The sequence below is a fragment of the Cygnus olor genome, chromosome 28 (assembly GCF_009769625.2).
Source record: "Cygnus olor isolate bCygOlo1 chromosome 28, bCygOlo1.pri.v2, whole genome shotgun sequence".
Taxonomy (NCBI): Eukaryota; Metazoa; Chordata; class Aves; order Anseriformes; family Anatidae; genus Cygnus; species Cygnus olor.
This window is the reverse complement of record NC_049196.1, coordinates 2,456,838-2,472,559: the sequence shown is the minus strand read 5'-3', so window position 1 is coordinate 2,472,559 and position 15,722 is coordinate 2,456,838. Positions and strand designations below refer to the sequence as shown.

Genomic DNA, 15,722 nt, shown 5'->3' with positions numbered 1-15,722 from the left:
CCCCGTCCTGCCCCCCCCCCGCCCCCCCCCCCCACGTCGCGCCGGGCTCGGGGGGCAGCGCCGGGGCTCCCCGCGGGGCTCAGCACCGTCCGCCCGCACCCACGCGTGGGGGCCCGAGGGATCCGGGGGGTGGGGGCCCGGCAGCCTCCGGCCTCTCCGCCCCCCCGAGGGCTCCGTGGGGGCTTCGGGGTCGCCGCGACCTCCACGGGGGGGAAAAATCGCAGCCCTTCGTGGGTCACGACGGCCGTGGAGGCAGCGGGAGGGTGGCACGGAGAGCCCCGCCGCGGGACGGGCACGGCTCCGCGGGTTCGGCTCCGTGGGCTCGGCCCCCCCCTCCCCGGACACGCGTGGCCCCCAGCACACGGGAGGCTCCCGGGGCGCTCCCAGCACCGCGGATGCCCGCGGCCCGCCGGGGGTGCGCCGGTCAAGGCTGCAGCGGCTCAGCGTCGCCGGGGAGAAGCACTAGGGAGCGCCAGAGGCTGCGGCTGTAATTAAATCCCTTAATTAAAACGGTAATTAAAGAAAAAAGACACCCGGGGCAGGGAAGAAAAAACACTGCTAGCAGAGGATGGTTTCGATCCATCGACCTCTGGGTTATGGGCCCAGCACGCTTCCGCTGCGCCACTCTGCTGCTGCCGAACGATCGCCTCCCTCACCCCATATACCCGCACCCGCCGCTCCTTCACAGAGTGCGCATGCGCGCTGCTCCCTCCGCCCGCTCCATTCATGAACATTGCGCCCCCTCCAGCGGCCGCGGCAGGTCCGGCGCATGCGCATCGCGGCTCCCCCCACTCCCGCCCCCCTTCCCCGGGATCGCCTCGCGATTGGCCTCTTCGACCTTAGATCGACGTCGCCCTGAGCCAACGGCGTGCGGCGGAGCTCCGGCGGCGGGCGGCGGCGCGGCGGGCGGCAGCCAACGGGCGGGCGGCTTGCTGCGGGGTGGCGGCGGGCGCTGGTTGCTGTGCGCGGAGGAGCCATGAGGTGAGCGGGGCCGGCCCGGGGGGGGCTTCGGGGCCTGGGGGGCTCGGGGGGACCGGGCCGGGGGGCTTGGGGGGCCGGAGGGCGCTGGAGAGCTTGGGGGCAGGGCTGGGGGGGCTTTGGGGCCTGGCTGGCCGGGCCTGGGGGGCTTTGATGCCTGGGGGGGGGCTCGGGGGGCTTTGGGGCCGGGCCCAGGGGGCTTTGGGGCTCGGGGGCTGGGCTGGGGGGGGTTTGGGGGCCGGACTGGAGGGGCTTTGGGGCCTGGGGGGCTTTGGGGTTCGGGGGCCGGACTGGGGGGGCTCGGGGGGCTTTGGAGCTCAGGGGACAGGGCACGGGGGGCCGGGCCGGGGGGGCTCGGGGGGCTTTGGGGTTCGGGGGCCCGGGCCCAGGGGCTTTGGGGTTCAGGGGGCTCTGGGGCCTCCCTCTGACACCGCTTTTCTCCTTTTTCTCCCGCAGGGGCGACCGAGGCCGAGGCCGTGGCGGACGCTTTGGTTCCAGGGGAGGCCCTGGCAGTGGGCGAGTCTGGCTTCTGCTCTAGCCAGGGGGGCTCCAGCAGCGCAGGCCTAGGGGGTGGGGGGCTGCAGCTGTCCCCTGTGGCGTGCTGCCGGGGCGCAGGGCAGGGCCCGGGGCTGGCAGCATAGCGCAGGGTAGCGGCGAGGCGCAGCGGGGGGGTCGGGGGCGCGTTGAGCTTCCCTGTGTCCGCGTAGGGCCTTTCCTGCCGCTCGGGGCTGAACCTCTGTGGGCTGGGTGGGAGACGGGCGCTGCTGCGGAGAATAAAGTGCTTTTTTCTCTCCCCCCTTTAGGTTCCGGCCCTTTGTGCCGCACATCCCCTTTGATTTCTATGTCGTGAGTAAACCGAGCCCTCCGGAGCTGTTTGCAGGCAACGGCCGCGGGGCTTTTCCTTGTTTAAAGATGCCGGTTTAAAAAACGTTGCGTGCTGACTTCGTTTGACGGTTTGACTTCTTTTAGCTTACCCGGAGTAGAGGAGTTCACTGCAAATGCCGTTGGCTCAGTAACTAACCTGAGATACTTACTGTGTTGGTTTGGATTGTGTGGAGTACTTGTGTCACACGGGATGACTGGGATGCAGTTGAGTAATCGCAATCACAAAAATAACACCTTGATTGAGATCTTGCCCTGCTTCTTAAGGCACCCCACCACCTTCCCAAGCCCCCAGCTTCTGCCAAATGTCCGTAGCACGAGCGTCACGCGTTACTCTGACAGCTGTCACTCACCTGGCAGATGTCCTCCAGGCTGCCCTGTGGTGCCGGTCCTCGCAAGGACCAGCAGGAACACACCTCTCCCACCTTCTGCGGGAGGCAATCAATTCCTTCTCCTGCCGAGCATCTGTCCTTCACAGGCACGTGACTCAGGGAAAACAAGTTCGCTCCTCCTTGGTTACCAGGCCCTGGGGCTGTGAGTGCTGTCACAGCAACCGCAACGCTCTGGCTGCCTGCAAACAAAGCGTTATTCTTAAGGGGCTGCCACGTAGCTAATAAAAGCCCTTGTTGATGGAGCCATTCTTAAATTAGTTCCCCTCTGTCTTGCGCTGCTTCATTCTTTGGCTGGGAAGCACCACGCAGTGCAGGACGTGCCCAGGTGGGACGCTCTGGTGGCTCCTGTGCAGTTCCTGAGGATCTGCTGCTCTGGCGGAGCACAGCAGGGGGCGTGGGCAGGGCGGGCAGCTCCCGTTCGCCCTTCTGACAACAGAAAAGCAACGAGCTGAGAAGTGAGATTGGCAGTCACGAAGGAAACAAACCCCGGACAGTAAAAACTAAAAAGTTTGAGTCTCTGCCGGTGAGCAGGTTGAGCCGAAGTCTGTTTCTCGGGCACTGCGGTCTGATGTCTGGTCCCGTTTCAGTGCGAGATGGCTTTCCCGCGGGTAAAGCCCGCCGCCGATGAGAGCGCCTTCAGCGAGGCCTTGCTGAAGAGAAACCAGGACCTGGCACCGACTGCTGCTGAACAGGTGGCGTGCTGCAAATCACCTTGTCTTCTAGCTGGGATGCAGAGAGAGACTCGTTCAGAGAACGTAGCTGGCAGTGGTCGTGGCTAGCCTAAAAAGTAATCGTTTCTCTCTGAAATAAGTACTGCAGTAGAGGTGTCCGAGAGATTTCTTGGACAACGACTTCTAAATGAGCATTTAATCTTTAGTTTGCATTTGTGCTGCGCTCCACGAGACTGTACTGGTAACTGCTTGAGTCTACCACACATCTTGCATTCCTTTTCAGGCTTCCATTCTTTCCCTGGTGACCAAAATCAACAACGTGATTGACAACCTCATTGTAGCGCCAGGAACTTTCGAGGTGGTGAGTCGAAGCGGTTCCCTTGGGAAACGCTACGTGGGGAGATCTTTCAGGGGGATGCCGGCGTCCTAGCTGCCAAACCTTGCCCCAGGTGGATTACCCTGATTTTTTTTAGCCACTCAGAGATTCCTGCTCTCTCCCCGAAACGCAGCACGTGCCTTAGTTTTGCTAATTCTTTATTTTTAATTTTTTTTTTTTTCCCAACAGCAAATTGAGGAGGTTCGCCAGGTCGGCTCCTACAAGAAGGGGACCATGACGACGGGGCACAACGTGGCCGATCTGGTGGTGATTCTGAAAATCTTACCCACGCGTGAGTATCCGTTCCCGGGGCTGCCGGGGGAGGGCGGCGCCCGGTCCTGCTCTAAGAACCTCTCCTCCCGCTCCCCAGTGGAAGCTGTGGCGGCCTTGGGAAACAAAGTGGTGGAGAGCCTGAGGGCGCAGGACCCCAGCGAAGGTAGGGCGCGAGGCGGGGATCTGACTTCCTGTGCCGAGGCGTTCCCGGGGGCTGGTAAAGTCTTGCAGCCCCTCTGAGGAACTTGAATTTTCCTCCCCCTCCAGTCCTGACCATGCTGACCAACGAGACCGGCTTTGAGATCAGCTCGGCTGACGCCACGGTGAAGATCCTCATCACCACGGTGCCGCCCAACCTCCGCAAGCTGGACCCCGAACTGCACCGTAAGGGCTCGGCTGGCTCTGCCCTGCGGGGCTGCCCTCACGGGGGGGCTCCCCCCGGCCTCCCCTAGCACCCGCTCACCTTTTGGTTGAAAAACCGGGCGTTTGCGCTGCTTCTTTCAGTGGACATCAAGGTGCTGCAGAGCGCCCTGGCTGCCATCAGACACGCTCGCTGGTTTGAAGAGAACGCTTCGCAGTCCACGTGAGTTTGGCCTCAAGTAAAAGCTGGGGCTTTGAGGCCTGGTTGGAATCCTCTTCCCAGAGAACGGGGAGCAAGGAGAGCTCCCGGTCCTGCGGCAGGAACGCGCCCGATGCGTTACGAACTCTGCTCTTGCCATCTCGTCCAGGGTGAAGGTCTTAATCCGGCTGCTGAAAGACCTGAGGATTCGGTTCCCTGGCTTCGAGCCCCTCACTCCCTGGATCCTGGACTTGCTGGTGAGCGCACGAAGGCGAGAGCCGAAGCCGTGCCAGCCGTGCTGCAGCTGCAGTCACTTCCCACACCCGCAGAGCTCCGGCTCAGAGCAGCTCCGGCAGGATTTGGGCTGCTCACCCTTCCCGTGCAGGAAGCCCGGCGTGTCCTAACGCTTCTCCTCCCTCCCCAGGGGCACTACGCCGTGATGAACAACCCCACCAGGCAGCCCCTGGCCCTCAACATCGCCTACAGGTCCGTCCCTGCTTCGCCCCTACAACCTCCTGTTCCCCCCTCACTTTGGAGCGTGCCAGATGAAAGCGGAGGCACCTCGGGGCTTCACAGAGCGCGAGGGGTCCCGGAGGGGAGGCAAAGCGGGCTCCTCGCAGAGCGGCCTCGTTCCTAAAAACATCGAGGGCTTGTCCCTGCAGGCGCTGCCTCCAGATCCTGGCGGCGGGGCTCTTCCTGCCCGGCTCCGTCGGGATCACCGATCCCTGCGAGAGCGGCAACTTCCGCGTCCACACGGTCATGACCCTGGAGCAGCAGGTGAGCCGCCTCGTCTGCCGCGGGAGAAGGGGCTGAAACCCGTCCCCGCTCTGACTCCCGCCCTCGTGCCGCAGGACATGGTGTGCTACACCGCGCAGACGCTCGTCCGGATCCTCTCTCACGGAGGCTACAGGAAAATCCTGGGCCAGGAGGGCGACGCCAGCTGTAAGTAGGGACGGTGCGGCCGGCGGGGCTTGGAAACATGGCGGGGGAACGGGCCCGGCTCTGTGCGCTGCTGAGAAACAGCTTCATAAAGCCCAGGAGAGCGAGGAGGCAAAGCTGCAGCTGCGAGCGGCTGTCGGGGAGGCTGCCGGGCTCCAGGCCGACGCGGGGCTGGCGCTGCGGGGCGCGGTGCTTCCCTCTGCTGGCGCCCAGCGCTGCTGCACGGCCCCGCAGCGGGGCTCGTCCTGCCCGAGGGCACCCTGATGGCTCTGGGGGGGCCGTGGGCTGCCTGCTCAGCGCCGCTTTTCGCAGACCTGGCTTCCGAAATGTCCACGTGGGATGGGGTGATAGTGACGCCTTCCGAGAAGGCTTACGAAAAGCCCCCGGAGAAGAAAGAAGGAGAAGAGGAAGAGGAGAACCAGGAAGAACCCGCTGCAGGCGAGGAAGAGGAAAGCATGGAGACTCAGGAGTGACTCGCCCAGGTAAAACCCGCTTCGAGTGTCCCACGGCACCCCCAGAGAAGGGAACAGGAGGGAAGGGGTTGGGGCCGGGGCCTGGCCTCAGCATTCCCTGCGGTGCCCTGCAGCACGCCTCACCGCTGGACGAAGCCACGCGAAGGACCGAGCGCATCCTGAGCGAACAGAGCCAGCTGCTGTGCCCCCCCCCCCCCTCGTATTCGTGTTTTTATAGGTTCACATTAAAACCTCCCCCCTTTTGAGCGCGTTCTGTGTGCCCGGAGAGGAGACGCACGCTGCAGAAAGGGCTCACGAAAAGGGTTGCGGGGGGTGTCCAGAGCTCGACGGGCGCTGCCTGGGGGTGCTGAGCCCCACGCTGGGTGGTGCTGGCAGCGAGGCCGTGCCCCGAGCGGCGTTACACACCCACGCTGCCCCACCGGTGCACGAGCACCACGCCGCCGTTTATTTCAGCGCCTGCACCCCTGCAACCGCAGCAGCCGCAGCCCCCGGCTCGCTGAGCACCCGCTGCAGCACCGCAGCCTCGCTGGGGCGGGGGGGGCGGCTCCTCGTGTGTCCCCCCCGTCCCCGTCCCCCCCCTTCCCGTGCTGCGGACACGGGTTCCTGCTCCCCTCGGCGGTGCCCGCTCCCGGCGGGGCAGCGCCCGGTGCTGTCGCTGCTGCTCCCGCTCCGTCCCGGCGCCCCGGATCCGGCCCGGTGCCGCGGCAGGAGCCTCACTTGCCCGGCAGGCCCTGGGGGTAGCCGCCGGCGGCCTCCAGCATGGCTCTCCTCCGCACCGTCTCCTTGGCCACGCTGTGGTTCAGCCTCCGCAGCCGCTCCTGCTCGAGGGGGGGCGGGGGGGGGGGAACGGCAGCCGTCAGGACAGGGGGCTGGGACCCCCCCCCCCCCCCCCCCGAATGCTGCAGCCCCCTCCCCGGCCCCGCGCCGCTCTGACCTGGGCGTTCTGCAGGATGTTGTTGACCAGCACCACCCTGCGCCGGGCGTTCAGCAGCTTCTTCACGTAGGGGTCGAGGTCGAGCGCCACTTTCTGGTCCTCGTTGATGCGGCACAGCTCTGCCGAGAGGAAAGGGGTGGGGGCAGGGGGGACGGGGTTCAGGGCGTGGGGGGCGAACCCCACCGGGCCCCCCCAGCCCCACAAGTGCCCCCCCCCCCCCCCCCCTCCCGGTGCCTCCTCACCTGTGGCCAGGCTGTCGATGTGCTCCCGCAGCTCCACCTGGCTCTCCCTGGGGAGGAGACGGAGCTGGGGGCAAGGACCCGGAACCCGTCCCGCACCCCCAGCCCCTCCCGGTCCCAATCCTGCCCCCGCCCCGTGCCCTCCCCGAGCCCGAGCCCTCCGTACCCCCCATATCCCCCCAGCAGGGTACCCGTGCCCACCCCCCCCCCCCGTTACCGACACCCTGAGGCCCCCCCAGGCACCCCAAAAGCCCCCAGCCCGGTCCCCCACCCCGGTGGGGACCCGCCCTCAGCCCCCCACCGCTGCCAGGTGCCCCCAAAGCCCCTCACGGCCTAAAACTGTCCCGGCCCGGCCGTCCCGGTCCTCGGCTTCGATCCCGGTCCCGTGACCCCGATCCCGGTCCCGTTCCCGGCTCTCGGCCCTGCTCCCGGTTCCGGTCCCGTTCTCGGCCCCCCCGCCCGTCCCGGCCCCACGGCCCCGTTCCCGGTCCCGTGAGCCCGTTCCCGGTCCTCAGCCCTGTTCCCGGTCCCGTTCCCGGCCACCCCGCCCCCCCGTCCCGGCCCCGCAGCCTCGTTCCCGGTCCCGTTCTCAGCCTCCCCCCCGCCCGGTCCCGGTCCCGGTCCCGGACCTGACGGCGTGCACGTGCCCGTCGAGCTGCCGCACCGCCGGCCGCAGGAACTGCAGCAGCCCCTCAGCGAACAGCTCCCGCGCCGCTGGCCCGCCGCCCCCCGCCGCCGCCGCCGCCATCTTGGCGCCGCCACCGCGCGGACCCACGGGAAATGGCGGCGGGGCCGCCGCGCGCGAGGGGCGCCGGGAAATGGAGTCCGCGCCGCCTTCCCACCGCCACTTCCGGCCCGCGCCGCGGGAGCCGCTGGGAAATGTAGTTCGGGGGCGCCGCCCTGCGCAGCTCCGAGCACCGCGGGTAGCGCAGAGCCTGCGGCCAACGCCCACGGACGAGCAGCGCATTTTTGGGTAGTTTCGTCTTTTTTTTCTCCTTTTTTTTCTTTCTTTTTTCCTTTCTTTTTTTTTTCTTTCCTTTTTTTCCCCTTCTTTTTCCCCTTTCTTTTTTTTCCCTTTCTTTTTTTTTTTCCCTCTCTTTTTTTTCCTTTCTTTTTTCTTTTAACCTTTTTTTTTTTTTTTTTTTCGGGGGCACTTTCTCTTACAAAAATTAAATTAAGCGCGGGGCCTTGTGCGCTAGCGCAGGGGGCCCGGCTCGGCGGCGGGCATGGTGTGCAGGACCTCGTCCAGCAGCTGCAGCGCGCGGTGCAGGTGCACCTCGATCCAGCACGGCGTGTGCTTGATGCTCTGCCGCGGGTAGTCGGGCCCCCAGCCCTTGACGAAGCTGAGCCGCAGGATGCACAGCCGCCGCAGGTCGTCCACGCCGATCCCCGCCGCCGCCGACAGCCCTGCCCGGGAGGGAGGCGGCCGTGGGATGGGGGGTCCCGGGGCTGGGGGAGGTTCCCCCCCCCCCGCCTGCCGTCCCCCACCCCCGGGGTTCACTCACCCACGGCGGGCGCGATGCCGCCCACCGAGCCGGGGCCCGGGATGGTGCCGGCCACGGCGGCCGCTTGAGCGGCGGCGGCGGCCTGGGCCGTGGCTGCTTGCTGCTGCATCTGGCGGTGGCACTGGCGCAGGTCGAATACCTGGGGGGGATGGGGGGGGACCCCTTCAGCGTGGGCACGGGGTCCCTCCCTCCCCGCAGCCCCTCCATCCCCTCCTGGCACCAGGGACCCTGTGCCGGGGGTGCCCCTTCATGTGGCCGTGGGGTCCCTCCATCCCCAGGGTTTTTCGTTCCCCCCCAGCACGGGGGTCCCTTTGCTTGGCAGCCACCTGGACGTGGACTTGGGGTCCTGCCCTCCCTGGGGTCCTCCCATTGCCCCTTGGCGCTGGGGATCCTTTGCCTGGGACCCCCTTTAAGGTGGGCACGGGGTCCCTCAGTCCCCAGAGCCCCTCCACTCCCCCCCAGAATAAGGGACCCTTTCCTTGGGACCCCCTTTAACGTGGGCGCGGGGGTCCCTGCACCCCCATAGCCCCTCTCCCCGTCCCCCACCTTGATGTAGGCGCCGGGGTAGATCTTGTGCACGGCGTCCCCGGGGGCCCTGCCGGCCTCCCGATCCAGGTAGTAGCTCTGCACGAAGACGGCGTGGTCGCTCAAGCACCGCATCCACACGTCCCCCTCGCCGCGGCACTCCAGCTGCACGCCCTTCCCGATGTGCAGCCTGCCCCGGAGAGGCCGTCAGCCCCGGTGCCCACCCCCCGGCCCCCCGTTCACCCCCGTGTCCTCCCCTCCTGCCTCCGCCTGCCCCCGCACCACCCCTACGCCTCCCGTTCACACCCGCATTCCCCCACCCCCTGCATTTCCCCCCCACCCCCTGCATTTTCCCCCCGCCTGTCCCCTCCACCCCCCATTTACCCCCTCCACCCCCCTTCTGCCCCCTGCGTCCCCCATTTTGCCCCCACATCTCTCTTCTGCCCCGTGCATCACTCCTGCCCTCACACCCCATTTGCCCCATGTATCTCCCTCCTGCCCCATGCACCCCCCCCACACATCCCCCTTTTACCCCCTCCAGACCCAAACTGCCCCCTTAATTCCATTTCTGCCCCACGCATCACGCTTTGGCCACATACACCCCCTGCTTGACTTCTACCTCCTCCATTTACTTTCTGCCCCCATACTACCCCTTATTAATATTACCTCCTCCATTTACCCCCCCATCTGCCCCCATATTCCCCCATAATCCCCCATCGTACCCATACCTCCCCCAATTGCCCCTATATCCCCCCACCCCATACACCCCCCCTTTACCCCTACACCCCCCCGCCCCATACATTCCCCCCCCACACCCCACATCCTCCCCACACCCCCCCCATTTACCCCACATTCCCCTTCACTCCCGCATCCTCCCCTAACCCCCCCCCCAATTTCCCCCATCCCACCCCGCCCCCCCCCTGCCTCCCCGCCGCCCCCCCATCGCCCCCCACCCCACCGGGCCCGCTCGCTGGCGTCGGTGCGGTGCACGTTGGAGAGCTGCCCCAGGCAGAAGCGGTCGCCCCCCGAGGGGTCCACGTAGCCGTCCACGATGACCACGGGGCAGCTGGACGGCACCTTGAAGATCTCGCCCACCTGCACGTCCATCTCGAAGTAGGCGATGGAGCACCAGAACTCTGGCCCTGGGGGGGGACACACGGGTTGTTGTTGGGGCGGGGGGGGGGGGGTCAGGGCACCCAAGATGAGCACCGGGGTGCTGGGCGCCCGTCGGGTGCTTACCGGGGTGCGTGGACACCGGCTGCTGGTACGGCGCGGAGCTATGGGGCGGGGGCCCTGGGGTGGGGCGGGGGGCACAAAATGGGGTGAGCGCTGAGATGCCGTGCCCCCCCCCCACCCCATCGCCCCCACAGCCCCCCCCCTCCCCCCCCCCCCCAGACCTACAGTAGTGGTTGGGGTGGTGCAGGGGGGGCTGCGGGTGGCTCCGGCTGCTGGGCTGGTGGGGGGGGCTGCGGCCCCCCCAGGCTGGGGGCGTAGATGGCCGTGCTGCCGCTGCTCCAGCTCGCCGGAGAACCTGGGGTGGGAGAGAGGGTGGCCGGGGGGGGGGGGGGGGGTGTCAGCGTGTGGGACCCCCCCCCCCCCCTAAAGCTGGGGGATGCAGCAACGTGGGGGCAGCCCCGGTACTCACCATGGTAGGGCAGTTTGGGGGGCGCGGGGTAGCCGTTCTGCGGGGGGGGCTGCGCTGGCGTGGCCGGGGGCGGCGTGGGGCAGGTGATCCGCAGCAGCCCCTCGCCGTGGGGCAGCGGGAGCAGGGGGCCGCCGGGGGCCACTGCGGGTTGGGGACGGGGTTGGGGGGGCACGGCGTGGTGCCCCCAAACCCCAAAAATGGGGCTGAGGTGGGGGGGGGGGGCGGGGGGGAAACGTGGAGAGACAGGGGGTCTTACCTGGGGGCGACATGGGCAGCGCGGGGTAGAGGCTCCTGGGGGCGCGGGGGGACTCGGGGAGCGGCGGGGGGGGCAGCGGCGGGCGGTAGGGCTCGGCGGGGGGGGCGCGGCGCCCGCTTGGCCCCGTGCGGCACCTCCATCTGCACACAGTCATGGACAAACTCCTCCTTCACCAGGCGGGCGGGGGGCACTGGGCGGGGGGGACACCGGAGACCATTGGGGGGCACGGGGACCCGCTGCGGGGCTTGGGGGGCGGGGGCCCACACGGAGGGGCTGCCGGCTGCGGGGCCGCAATGGGGCCGGGGTCTCACCTGCGCTGGGGATGCTCAGACCTGGCGGGGAGAGACGGGGGGGGGGGGGCGTTACGGGGGTCCCCCCAAGGGGATAGGGGGGGGCTGGAGGTGTCGGGGGGGGGAAGGGGGGGGATGCTGGAGGTGTTGGGGCTGGGCTGGCTCACCGATGGCCGGGGCCACCACGCGCTCGTAGTGGTAGGGGTTGACGCAGACGCTGTCGTACTTGAGGTCGAAGGCGAACTGGCAGAACTTGGCGTGCTTCAGCTCGTTCTTGTGCAGGTCCGGCCAGCGCCACAGCCGGGCGTAGATGACGTGGGGGAACCCCTTCCTGCCCGCCACCTGGGGGGGGGGGGGGGGGGGGGACACGAGGTGAGGGGACAAGGTGGGGGCACAGGGGGGACGCTGCGCCCCGCCACGCACAGCCGGCCCCACCGATGGCACCCCCAACATGGGGGGGGGGGGGGGAAGGGGAGGGGGGGGTTGGACCCCCCCGTCCCCCCCCCCCCCCAGCATCCCTCGCCCCCCGCCCCAAATAAATCCCCGCAGCTCGGGGCTGGCGCCAGGCTGGGACCCCGCAGCGGCTGGGGGCTCCTCCTGCGCCTCCCCGGAGCCGCGCTCGCTCCAGACATAACAACCCCCCCGCGCCCCCCCCCCGGCTGCAGGCTGCCAGACAGTGACTCATCCCGGCAAGGGGGGCAGCGCCGCCGGGGGACGGGGATGCCGGAGCAAGGGGGGGGGACGGGACAGCGGGCGGGGGGGCAAAGCAGCCCCCTGCGATGCTGCAGGGAGGCTCTGCCCTGCCGGGGGGCTGCTCTGCCTGCCCCCTGCCCCCCCCCCCCCCCCCCCCCCCAGCCACGTGTGGCTGTGTTGGCGGTGGGGTGAGAGCGCAGATGCTGAAATCGGCGCGGCGCCGGGCACGGAGCTGCGGGGTGGGGATTGTGGGGATCCCCCCTGCGCACCCCTCTGGTCGGGGGTGCCCCTCTGGTGGGTCTCCCACTGCCCCCATGCCCCCCCCCCCCCCCAGCCTTCCGGCTTGGGGAGGGCTCTGGGGTCTCAGGGGACTGGCACCCAGGTATACCCAAAGCTTGGGGGGGGGTCGTGGGGTATTGAGGGGCTCTGGGGTACCCCAAAGCCCAGGTCCCCCCAGCTTGGGGATCGCTTCCACAGGGACAGCAAGGGCCAAAAGCCGGGGATTGCTCTGGGGTCTGCAGGGCCACGGAGCACCAGGATACCCCGGTCCCTCCAAACTGGGGACAGCTCACGTGCTGGGGGCTCACGGGGCACCAGGACCCCAGGTCCCCGAAGCCTGGGGAGGGCTGTGGGGTTTGGGGGGGTTATGGAGCATCAGGTCCCCACCAGATTGAGGACAGCTTGCACAGCGGAGCATTCATGGGGCACTAGGACCCCCAGGACCCCCAGCTCGGGGATGTTTGTAGGGTCTTGGGATCACCCAGGTCCCCACAGCTCCGGGGAGGCCGTGGGGAGGCCGTGGGGTGCATGGGGTGGGGGGGCTGTCGGGCTGCAGCGGTACCCGGACCCTCGGATGCCATCACGGGGGGGGGGTTACCTGGAGCCGCCCGTCCAAGGTGCGCTGGATGGTGACGCACTTGCTGGGGTGGGCGCCGTTGGTGGTGATGGCGGCGATGAGCGAGTCGAGCTCGTCCTTCTTCTCCTTGAGCTTCTTGACAAGGCTCTCGATGGCCCGCTTGGCGAAGGTCTCGTTCTCCCCGCCCTGCCGGTGGCACATCAGGCTGTGCACGATGCTCAGGCAGGCGTCGCTGCTGGTGGGCGCGCCGAGGGACATGGCGCTGCTCCCCTGCAAGGCACGGCACGGCACGGCCCTGCCCGTCACCCCGCGGCACGGCCCTGCCGGCCCCCCTGCCCTCGCCTGCGCGCCCACCACGGCACGGGGCCGCCGCCTCGGGAGCTCAGCATCGTGCGCCGCGCCGGTGCCCGCCGGGGGCTGGAGGTGGCGAGAGGGGGGACGCGGCCCCCCTGCGGCACTGGGGACGCGGTGGCCCCTTGAAAGGGCACGTGGCAGGCGAGGAGGACGTGGCACAGAGCCATATGTCACCTCGAAGCGGGGGACCAGTCCGGACGCCTGGCTGCCACGGTCCCTATCCAGGGTGGGAAGAGGCACGGGGGTAACGGCGATGCCTGGGGCGCTCGGGGTGTCCCCAGCGGCAGCAGAGCCCACGGGTGGCCACGTGCCCGGCCCGGGGGTCTGCAGGGAAGGCGGCGCCGTGCGGCCAGCAGCCGCGCCACCCCGACGGCGTGCGGCGGGGAGGACGCCCGCGTGTGCGCAGCGTGCGGCCGTGCGAGTGCTCACCCCGGGGTGCCGGAGGCGCGCTCGGCGCTGCCCAGCCCCGTCTCCAGCGCGGGGCCCAGACTAAACAGAGCCCAGGCTCCTGGCGCCGCTCCTTAACCCCTCGCTCGCTGCTGCGTTGGGCTTCTCCCTCTGCCTCCTCCGTGCACACGCCAAGAGCTGCGCGCACACGCGTGTGCCGGGGCCCCCGAGCATCCTTCCCCCCCGCCCGCCTGCCTTCTCCAGCCAGGGCTCTGAGTCACGGCGGGTGCGAGCGCTCCGGGGCCTGGGAAAATCCTTGGGCCGGCGGCAGACACAACAAACCCTTCGCCCCTGCTCCGCGCCGCTTATCCGCGGGGCGGGAGGCCGCTCGTCCTGCCAGCGCGCTGCTGGCTCGGCCCCCGGCGTGGGCGCATGGCCACGGCCCCCCCTCGCCAGGGCGATGCTGCTGGCTGGGCTCCCCCGCCTTGAGGCCAGCCAGATGCCGTCGGGAGCGGGACGGGGGGACGTCGGAGGGGCCCCCGCTGTTGGAGCATGGCCCCGGGCTCCCCTCCAGGCTGTGGGGTTTGCTCTGCGGGTGCCTCAGCACCCGTCGCGGTGATGCCCGGAGCTCCCCGGTGCCAGCGCTCGCGGTGCTTGCTGCCAGCCAGCTCGTCCCTGGGTACCCCGCCGGCCTGGCACGCTCTGCCTCATGAGCGAGGCTCAGATTTTGAGGGCAAAGGAGGTGAAAGAGGGCAGCAGGGAGTCCCTGAAAGATGGGGCTGCGCAGGGGCACCCCGGCAGGAGCGGTCCCGGTGTCGGTCGTGGCTCCCAGCAGCTCCGGTGATGCCGGTGGCTCCGGGGAGGACGGCTCGAGGAGAACCAGCGCTGCCGTCCCCAGTCCCCTCTGAAAGTCAGCCCAGTTTGGGGGAAACTGAGGCAGAGGGGTGCTGCTGGCTCGCGGAGAGCACCGCCAGCCCTGCCGGTGCCGCGGGACAGGGCTGCCAGGGGCCGGGGGGACCCGACGAGGCCCCGAGGGGGTCGTGGTGCGACGGCACGCCGGGGTCACCTCCCGGCGCCTCGACCCCCCGCTCCGGCTGGCAGTGACATTTCTGCGCCAGCCTTTTGTCCCAGCCGAAGGGGGGCTTTTCACCGGCCCTCGCGGCTCCTCCGGCAGCGGCTGGGGGGCTCGGGCCGGGGTCTGTGCCCCCCACCCCGCATCGCCCCGGCCACCAACGCCCCCAGCCCCTGCCAGCCCTCAGCCCCCGAGCCCCACGGCCGGGCTCTGCCCCCAGCCCGGCGGAGGGGACCCCCCGCCCCCCCTGCCTAACCCCGGGGCCGCCAACTTCGCTCCCCGGTAATCCGCGGGGCACGGACAAAGGGACCGGCGGTGCCCGGGGGGGGCCCCGCTGCCAGCCCGGTTCTGGGGTCCCTGGGCGGGGGGGAGGCTGCAGCCCCCAGACAGGAGGGTGCCGAGGGGATGCGCGGGGCTCTCGGCGCCCCATTGCAGCCCCCGGGACGTCCCGGAGCCGGGGCTCGGCTCCGTCCCCGGAGGCACCGGGACCCCCCTGCACAAACCCAAACCGGGGGGGGGAGGGGGGGGAAAGCGGGGAGCGGAGCAGGGGGGGGGTTCCACCGGGAGGGGGCAAGGGGGCGCCGGGCCGGGCCGGGCGAGGACGGGGGGAGGCTTGGCAGGGCCGGGCAGGGCCGGGGGGGGGGACCGGGCCACTCACCTCCGCCGCCCGGCTCCGCTCAGCCGGGGCCCGGCTCCCGCCGCATCCCCGCCGCCGCCGCCGCCAACTTGGGCGCTCCGGCAACAAAAGGGGCCGCCGGAGGCGCCGCCGCGCCGCGGCCAATGGCAGGCGCCGTGACAGCCGGCCGCCGCCCCGCCGGCCAATGGGGGCCGCGCTTGCATTGCGGGCGGGGCCCCTGCCCGAGGCTCCGGACCCGGCTCCGGGCGCGGCCCCGGCGCGGAGCCCCCGGAGGGGGGGGGACCTGGAAGGGGGAACCGGGGGGACCCGGCCGGGACCGGCCCCATGGGACCCGGAGCCCCCGGCACCAGCCCGGCCCCTCGCCGCGTCCCGGCTCGGCCAGGGGGTGCGGGCAGCCAGCCGGGAGAGTTGAGGAGGGAGCTGCAGGGCCCCCCCCCCCCGCGCTGCTCCAGGCACAGGAGCTCCACGAGCAGGTCCCCAGCAGCACGGAGCTGCGAGGAAGGCAGCCGGGGCGCTTCCCGGTTAACCATCGGGGTAACGTGCTCCACACTTACCCACCGAGCAGCACCGGTGTGTGTGAGGGACTGAGAGCACCCCCAGCACCCACTCACGAGGAGCTGCAGGCCTGCAGAACGCGCTCCCACCCTGCAGGACGCAGGTTTCGGGGTCCAGCACTGCCCCCAGCTCGTCCCACAGCAACCCTTACTGTATGGGGGCACAAGGAAACGGCGTGGATGCACCCCGGACGAGTAGCAGAAAGGCCAATGTGACCCTCCCAGCATGCTG

At 69.5% G+C, this 15,722-nt stretch overlaps 3 protein-coding genes and 1 non-coding gene across 8 annotated transcripts; 1 reads left to right on the top strand and 3 right to left on the bottom strand.

Moving 5' to 3' along the window:
* Window positions 1-559: 559 nt before the first annotated feature.
* TRNAM-CAU lies at window positions 560-631 on the bottom strand. Its single transcript has one exon. It is a non-coding gene; the product is annotated as a tRNA-Met (tRNA).
* A 233-nt stretch (window positions 632-864) lies between these two features.
* Window positions 865-5,785, top strand: ILF2 (interleukin enhancer binding factor 2). Of its 4 annotated transcripts, XM_040539192.1 has the most exons (15): window positions 920-981; window positions 1,435-1,494; window positions 1,782-1,824; window positions 2,840-2,944; window positions 3,207-3,284; window positions 3,489-3,591; window positions 3,670-3,735; window positions 3,840-3,956; window positions 4,077-4,155; window positions 4,301-4,388; window positions 4,556-4,617; window positions 4,794-4,908; window positions 4,983-5,073; window positions 5,383-5,552; window positions 5,657-5,785. In XM_040539192.1, the coding sequence occupies exons 1-14, from the start codon at window positions 977-979 to the stop codon at window positions 5,541-5,543; spliced, it is 1,173 nt and encodes a 390-aa protein (XP_040395126.1). In that variant the 5' UTR covers window positions 920-976; the 3' UTR covers window positions 5,544-5,552; window positions 5,657-5,785. The 4 variants fall into 4 exon arrangements, with proteins under 4 accessions (XP_040395125.1, XP_040395124.1, XP_040395126.1 ...); XM_040539191.1 differs by having other exon boundaries at window positions 865-981; window positions 1,435-1,476; window positions 3,489-3,735; XM_040539190.1 differs by having other exon boundaries at window positions 916-981; window positions 3,489-3,735.
* A 180-nt stretch (window positions 5,786-5,965) lies between these two features.
* On the bottom strand, window positions 5,966-7,516 carry SNAPIN (SNAP associated protein). Its single transcript, XM_040539196.1, has 4 exons — window positions 7,346-7,516; window positions 6,720-6,766; window positions 6,478-6,596; window positions 5,966-6,361 (listed from the first exon to the last, which is right to left on the bottom strand). The coding sequence occupies exons 1-4, from the start codon at window positions 7,462-7,464 to the stop codon at window positions 6,257-6,259; spliced, it is 390 nt and encodes a 129-aa protein (XP_040395130.1). The 5' UTR covers window positions 7,465-7,516; the 3' UTR covers window positions 5,966-6,256.
* Window positions 7,517-7,772: 256 nt separating this feature from the next.
* On the bottom strand, window positions 7,773-15,058 carry LOC121060984 (mothers against decapentaplegic homolog 4-like). Of its 2 annotated transcripts, XM_040539188.1 has the most exons (12): window positions 14,958-15,058; window positions 12,508-12,756; window positions 11,105-11,279; window positions 10,959-10,979; window positions 10,648-10,787; window positions 10,392-10,532; window positions 10,148-10,277; window positions 9,986-10,039; window positions 9,705-9,888; window positions 8,768-8,936; window positions 8,222-8,360; window positions 7,773-8,123 (listed from the first exon to the last, which is right to left on the bottom strand). In XM_040539188.1, the coding sequence occupies exons 2-12, from the start codon at window positions 12,742-12,744 to the stop codon at window positions 7,912-7,914; spliced, it is 1,602 nt and encodes a 533-aa protein (XP_040395122.1). In that variant the 5' UTR covers window positions 12,745-12,756; window positions 14,958-15,058; the 3' UTR covers window positions 7,773-7,911. The 2 variants fall into 2 exon arrangements, with proteins under 2 accessions (XP_040395122.1, XP_040395123.1); XM_040539189.1 differs by lacking the exon at window positions 10,959-10,979 and having other exon boundaries at window positions 7,774-8,123.
* Between the last annotated feature and the right edge of the window lie 664 nt (window positions 15,059-15,722).

Coding starts and splice junctions, on each gene's coding strand:
- LOC121060984 (XM_040539188.1), bottom strand. CDS start 12,744: ATGTCCCTCGGCGCGCCCACCAGCAGCGACGCCTGCCTGAGCATCGTG. Junction 11,280..12,507: donor CCTTGGACGGGCGGCTCCAG/GTAACCCCCCCC, acceptor CCCCCCCCCCAG/GTGGCGGGCAGGAAGGGGTT. Junction 8,361..8,767: donor ACCCCGGCGCCTACATCAAG/GTGGGGGACGGG, acceptor CATCCCCCCCAG/GTATTCGACCTGCGCCAGTG.
- SNAPIN (XM_040539196.1), bottom strand. CDS start 7,464: ATGGCGGCGGCGGCGGCGGGGGGCGGCGGGCCAGCGGCGCGGGAGCTG. Junction 6,767..7,345: donor GGGCACGTGCACGCCGTCAG/GTCCGGGACCGG, acceptor TCTCCTCCCCAG/GGAGAGCCAGGTGGAGCTGC. Junction 6,362..6,477: donor ACATCCTGCAGAACGCCCAG/GTCAGAGCGGCG, acceptor CCCCTCGAGCAG/GAGCGGCTGCGGAGGCTGAA.
- ILF2 (XM_040539190.1), top strand. Junction 3,736..3,839: donor GGCGCAGGACCCCAGCGAAG/GTAGGGCGCGAG, acceptor CTCCCCCTCCAG/TCCTGACCATGCTGACCAAC. Junction 5,074..5,382: donor CCAGGAGGGCGACGCCAGCT/GTAAGTAGGGAC, acceptor CGCTTTTCGCAG/ACCTGGCTTCCGAAATGTCC.